The sequence below is a fragment of the Austrofundulus limnaeus genome, unplaced genomic scaffold (genome assembly GCF_001266775.1).
Source record: "Austrofundulus limnaeus strain Quisiro unplaced genomic scaffold, Austrofundulus_limnaeus-1.0 Scaffold606, whole genome shotgun sequence".
NCBI lineage: Eukaryota > Metazoa > Chordata > Actinopteri > Cyprinodontiformes > Rivulidae > Austrofundulus > Austrofundulus limnaeus.
In genome coordinates this window covers 64591-71126 of record NW_013953008.1, presented here as the reverse complement: position 1 = coordinate 71126, position 6536 = coordinate 64591, and the positions used below count along the sequence as shown (strand labels likewise).

Sequence of the window (6536 nt, the reverse complement as noted above, 5' to 3'; positions counted from 1 at the left end):
GAACGTAGATCGACTGGTTAATCGAGAGCTTCGCTTTCTGACTCAGCTCTCTCTTCACCAAGACGGACCGGTACAGCTCCCGCTTTCTGACTCAGCTCTCTCTTCACCAAGACGGACCGGTACAGCTCCCGCTTTACAGCAGACGCTGTGCCAATCCGCCTGTCGATCTCCCGCTCCCTTCTTCCCCCATTTGTGAACAAGATCCCCAGATACTTAAACTCCTCCACTTGAGGCAGGACGACCCCCCTGACCCGGAGAAGGCACTCTACCCTTTTCCGGCTCAAGACCATGGCCTCTGATTTGGAGGCACTGAGCCTCATCCCGGCCGCTTCACACTCGACTGCGAACGGCTCCAGCGAGAGCTGCAGATCTCRTTCCGATGAAGCCAACAGGACCACATCATCCGCAAAAAGCAGAGATGCAATCCTAAGGCCACCAAAACGGATCCCCTCAACACCTCGGCTGCGCCTAGAAATTCTGTCCATGAAACTAATGAACAGAATCGGTGACAAAGGGCAGCCTTGGCGGTGTCCAGCTCTCACCGGAAACGAGCCCGACTTACTGCCGGCAATGCGGACCAGACTCTGACACCAGTCGTACAAGGACCGGACAGCCCGTATCAAATGGCCCGGTACCCCATACTCCCGGAGAACCCCCCACAAGTCCCCCCTTGTGACACAGTCGAACGCCTTCTCCAAGTCCACAAAACACATGTAGACCGGTTGGGCAAACTCCCATGCACCCTCCAGGACCCTGYTGAGGGTGTAGAGCTGGTCCAGTGTTCCACGACCAGGACGAAAACCACACTTCTCTTCCTGAATCCGAGATTTGACTATCCAACGGACCCTCCTCTCCAGGACCCCTGAATAGACCTTACCAGGGAGGCTTAAGAGTGTGACCCCCCTGTAATTGGAGCACACCCTCCGGTCTCCCTTTTTAAACAGGGGGACCACCACCCCAGTCTGCCAATCCAGGGGGACTGCCCCCGATGTCCATGAGATATTGCAGAGTTGCGTAAGCCAACACAACCCTACAACATCCAGAGCCTTGAGGAACTCCGGGCAGATCTCATCCACCCCCGGGGCTCTGCCACGAGGAGCTTTTTGACCACCTCAGCGACCTCGTCCCCAGAGATTGGAGAGCCCAACCCAAAGTCCCCAGRCTCAGCTTCCTCAACAGAAGGCATGTTGGTGGGATTGAGGAGGTCTTCGAAGTATTCCGCCCGCCGGCCCACAACGTCACGTGTTGAGGTCAGAGCACACCATCCCCACCATAAACAGTGTTGGTGCTGCACTGCTTCCCCCTCCTGAGACRCCGGATGGTGGACCAGAATCGCGTCGAAGCCATGCGGAAGTCTTTCTCCATGGCCTCTCCAAACTCCTCCCACGCCCGGGTTTTTGCCTCAGCGACAACCTGAGCCGCATGCCGCTTCGCCTGCCGGTACCCATCAGCTGCTTCTGGAGTCCCGTAGGCCAAAAAGGCCCGATAGGACTCCTTCTTCAGCTTGACAGCATCCCTCACCAAAGGTGTCCACCAACAGGTTCGAGGGTTGCCGCCACGACAGGCACCAACAACCTTGCGGCCGCAGCTCCTATAAGCCGCCTTGCCAATGGAGGTACGTAACATGGTCCATTCAGACTCGATGTCCCCCATCTCCCCCAGAACGTGTTCGAAGTTCTGCCGGAGATGGGAGTTGAAGCTCCTTCTCACAGGGGACTCCGCCAGACGTTCCCAGCAGACCCTCACTACACGTTTGGGCCTGCCAGGTCTGACCGGCTTCCTCCCCCACCACCGGAGCCAACTCACCACCAGGTAGTGGTCAGTTGACAGCTCCGCCCCTCTCTTCACCCAAGTGTCCAAGACATACGGCCGCAGATTCGATGAAACGAAGACAAAATCGATCATCGAAATGCGGCCTATGGTGTCCTGGTGCCAAGTGCACATATGGACACCCTTATGCCTGAACATGGTGTTCGTGATGGACAATCCGTGACGAGCACAGAAGTCCAACAACAGAACACCACTCGAGTTCAGATCGGGTGGGGGCCGTTCCTCCCAACCACGCCCCTCCAGGTCTCACTGTCATTACCCACGTGAGCGTTGAAGTCCCCCAGCAGAACAAGGGAGTCCCCAGGAGGGGCACCCTCCAGTACCCCCTCTAATGACTCCAAGAAGGGTGGGTAATCTGAACTGTTGTTCGGCCCGTAAGCACAGACAACAGTCAGAACCCATTCCCCCACCCTTAGGCAGAGGGAGGCTGCCCTCACATTCACCAGGGTAAACCCTAACGTACAGGCGCCAATATGGGGGGCAACAAGTATGGCCACTCCAGCCCGGCGCCTCTCACCGCAGGCAACTCCAGAGTGGAAGTACGTCCAGCCCCTCTCAAGGAGACTGGTTCCAGAACCAGAGCCATGCGTCAAGGTGAGGCCGACTATTTCTAGCCGAAACCTCTCAGCCTCGCACACTAGCTCCGGTTCCTTCCCCACCAAAGAGGTGACGTTCCACGTCCCAAGAGCCACCTTCTGCAGCCGAGGATCAGACCGCCAGGGGCTCCTCCTTTGGCCGCCGCCCATTACACACTGCACCCGACCCCTTTGGCCCCTCCTACAGGTGGTGAGCCTGTTGGAAGGGGGACCCACGTCTGCTCTTCAGGCTGAGCCCGGCCGGGCTCTGTGGGTGAAAGCCCGGCCACCAGGCGCTCACCATCGTGCCCCACCTCCAGGCCTGGCTCCAGAGGGGCGCCCCGGTGTCCCGCATCCGGGTGAGGGAACGCCAGATCCAAATTTTTTAACCATCATAAGGGGTCTTTGAGCTGCGCTTTGTCTGGTTCCTCACCTAGGACCTGTCTGCCTTGGGTTACCCTACCAAGGGCATAAAGCCCCAGACAGCATAGCTCCTAGGATCAWTGGGACACTCAAACCCCTCCACCACGATAAGGTGGCAGCCCAAGGAGAGGTAGTTGCTTCACATCCTCAACAATTGTATCTGCTCTTCATCAACAACTTCAGAGTTCCTGAGCAGTTTTGTGTTGATGTTGTTGTCATCTATGTATCTTACATTGGTAACCAGTTGCTTGGTGTTGCTAATGTCTGTGGATTCGTCCARTATTAATGAAAACACAGGACTCTTTTGCACAGCTTTGTCAACATCTTCCACAAGCACATTTGCAATAGTGTGGTGCATTTCTGACATTCCTTTTTCATTAAGGTAAATACCATATCTTGATGTTTCTGTGCTAATATTTTTGAAAGCAGGACATTCCACATCTTTCATGAATTTAACCAGATGGCAAAATTTTGCTTTGGCCATTTAGTTTTCTTCAATAAAGTAGGCAGTTTTAAGAAGCCCCTTCRTTTCATCCTCACACTTCAGCTGTGCATCTTCAATAGGTTTAGACATTACATTTTTACCTGAATCTGCCTCATGTTTTCTTTTCACCGCTGCTGTGTGAGAAACACCATCGGAGTGGCGACGCAAAGTTGATGTTTTATAGCATTCGCTAATAAAATGCACAGCACCGTACATTATACAAATTGAGCAGCTCATTTCACCTTTGTTATATTCAAGCCAGGGATATAATCTGAGCCAGCTACTTTGAAACTTATCTTTTGGCTGTTTAGTAACATTGTCGCCACTGACGTTACCTGGAGGATCCGGAGGCTTTGGGTCAGTCCCGGCGACATCAATGGTATCAGCGACGCTTCTAGCTTCGGTTCTAACTTGTGATGTTTTTTTGGGAGCAGGTTCCTCTTCAGTTGATGTAACATTAGAATTACATTTTAGCCAGTGATCCATGTTTAGGTTTCCGTCCCAAATCCCGAATCGTTGAATCCAACAACTGCGCTGTATTGTTACCCAATCAGGAAATGAAGAAGAAGAAAAAAGCGGGTGCCCGTGCGCGCCAATTTTGTTGTGGAAGTGTCCGTCTTTGTCATAAGTCCGATGTAAACGTCCACGCAAATTTTACTCTAATATTGAATGCGGGAATTTCCCGCATTATAAAAACTAAATATGCTGGAATCAATCAAATAATACTCAATACCTTTGGGTCGGGGAGGAGGTCCTTCCCCAAGTAGAGGAGTTTAAGTATCTCAGGGTCTTGTTTATGAATGAGGGAAGAATGGAGTGGGAGATCGACAGGCGGATTGGTGCTGTGTCTGCAATGACGCGGGTGTTGTACGGGTCTGTCGTGGTGAAGCGAGAGCTGAGCCAGAAGGCGAAGCTCTCAATTTACCAGTGGGTCTACGTTCCTACCCTCATCTATGGTCAGGAGCTTTGGGTAGTGACTGAAAGAAGGAGATCACAGATACAAGCAGCTGAAATGAGTTTCCTCTGCAGGGTGGCTGGGCTCTCCCTTAGAGATAGGCTGAGAAGCTCAGTCATCCAGGAGGGACTCAGAGTAGAGCCGCTGCTCCTCCACGTCCTGAGGAGCCAGTTGAGGTGGTTCATCTGGTTAGGATGCCTCCTGGACTCCTCCCTGGTGAGGTGTTCTGGACACGTCCCACTGGGAGGAGAACCAGAGGAAGACCCAGGACACACTGGAGGGACTAAGTTTCTCAGCTAGTCTGGGAACACCTTGGGATTCCCCCAGAGGAGCTGGTCCAAGTGGCTGGAGAGAGGGAAGTCTGGGTCTCTGTGCTTAGGCTGCAGCCCCCGAGACCTGACCCTGGATAAGAGGAAGAAGACGGACGGACGGAGAGTGAGGCATAAAGCCACTAAGGTTAGTTTTAGAAAAAGTGACCTGGGTTAGAGTTAGAATAGCGTACTTCTCTATTAAGTGTGTTTTTGTATACAATAGGCTTAGCTGTAAGAACAGCCGTCCCCTTTGCAAACAATGGTATGTTATTCCGATAAATTAATTTAAACTGACAGAGCTATAACAACTTCCGTGCTATGCTATTCTGACAGGGTATGCCACTTCAGCAGAACACCCGCCCAGAGCCTAGCTGTCCTCAAGCCTACTGATTGGTTGTTTGGGAAATGTGGTGTGTTTGAGGAAATGGGGAAAAATAGGTTTCTTGGTGCAGTCAAGCACTTCCTGGTCACAAAACGTTCACTAAATGCGCACCAAATGTGTAAAAATGTGCAATTATGGCAAAAATTATTCATAATTAAATCTGGTTTTATTTGGAAGTAAATAAAAAATAAAACTATATAAAAACATTACTTATATAAAGTTTGAAGTTTGTGCTGTCCAACCCTGTATGCTGCCACTTTTTTCACAGTAGCCCTTTAAATCCATCACAGCTTTGCCCGCTGCAGAGCGGGCGTCGACCTCAGAGGGTTAATGCAGGTGTGTGTACATCTTTTTAGCAGGTTGTGTGTGTAATAACTGTTATCAGGTCGTGTGTGTACTTCCTGTTAGCAGGTCGTGTGTGTCTACATCCTGTTATCAGGTCGTGTGTGTCTACTTCCTGTTATCAGGTCGTGTGTGTGTACTTCCTGTTAGCAGGTCATATGTGTACTTCCTGTTAGCAGGTCATGTGTGTTCTTCATGTTACCAGGTCATGTGTGTGTACTTCCTGTTAGCAGGTCATGTGTGTGTTCTTCATGTTAGCAGGTCATGTGTTCTTCATGTTAGCAGGTCATGTGTTCTTCATGTTAGCAGGTCATGTGTGTCTTCATGTTATCAGGTCATGTGTTCTTCATGTTAGCAGGTCATGTGTGTTCTTCATGTTAGCAGGTCATGTGTTCTTCATGTTAGCAGGTCATGTGTTCTTCATGTTAGCAGGTCATGTGTGTTCTTCATGTTAGCAGGTCATGTGTGTGTACTTCCTGTTAGCAGGTCGTGTGTTCTTCATGTTAGCAGGTCATGTGTGTGTTCTTCATGTTAGCAGGTCATGTGTGTTCTTCATGTTAGCAGGTCATGCCCTCTGTCAGCTCCATCGGACTGAACGAACAGGAGCTGCTCTTCCTCTCTCAGGCTGGATCAGGGCCTCACGCAGGTCTGCACACATGGAAGGGCATCCCGGACGTGGGTCGGGTCAGCGACATCCTCCTGTGGATCCTGGAGCATCACGGGCGCAGCGACCCATCTTCAGAGTCGGACCTGACTCGTATCCACTTCCACACGCTGGCCTACCACGTGCTGGCCACTGTGGACGGGTACTGGACCAACCAGGTGGCAGCGGTGGCAGCAGGAGCGCGGGTGGCCAGCAGTCAGGCTTGCGGCCTCCATGCTGTGGCTGTAGACAAAGTGGAGCTGAAGGCCCCGCAGGAGTTCTTCAGCTCCCACTCAGAGCCACGACAGCAGCTGACCCTGAACCCAGCAGAGCCCGTCTCTGTGTGGCACCGAGGCAACATCACCTTCCACATGACCCCGGTGCTGGTCTGCAAACACCCCCTGAGGACCGTGGGGCTCGGTGACGCCATCTCAGCAGAGGGACTGGTCTACTCAGAGTTCCAGTTTCAGCAGCACTTCTAAAGTCTGCCACTGGACCTCCTGGATCCCAGGTTCTGAACAAGTCCTGATTCAGGTCCTTCATCCCAAAGATCTGCTGTCCATCCAGCCTGATGACAACCCCCCCCACCCC

General features: G+C 52.1%; 1 protein-coding gene across 2 annotated transcripts in view; it reads left to right on the top strand.

The window, feature by feature from the left end:
- adpgk (ADP-dependent glucokinase) overlaps positions 1-6530 on the top strand; it is a gene marked incomplete in the record, with an annotated part of 39748 nt that extends 33218 nt beyond the window's left edge. The window contains 1 exon segment of one of the 2 annotated variants that reach the window (XM_014026987.1): positions 5867-6530. In XM_014026987.1, coding sequence (XP_013882441.1) covers positions 5867-6427 — 561 coding nt within the window. 2 annotated transcript variants of the gene reach the window in all.
- Between the last annotated feature and the right edge of the window lie 6 nt (positions 6531-6536).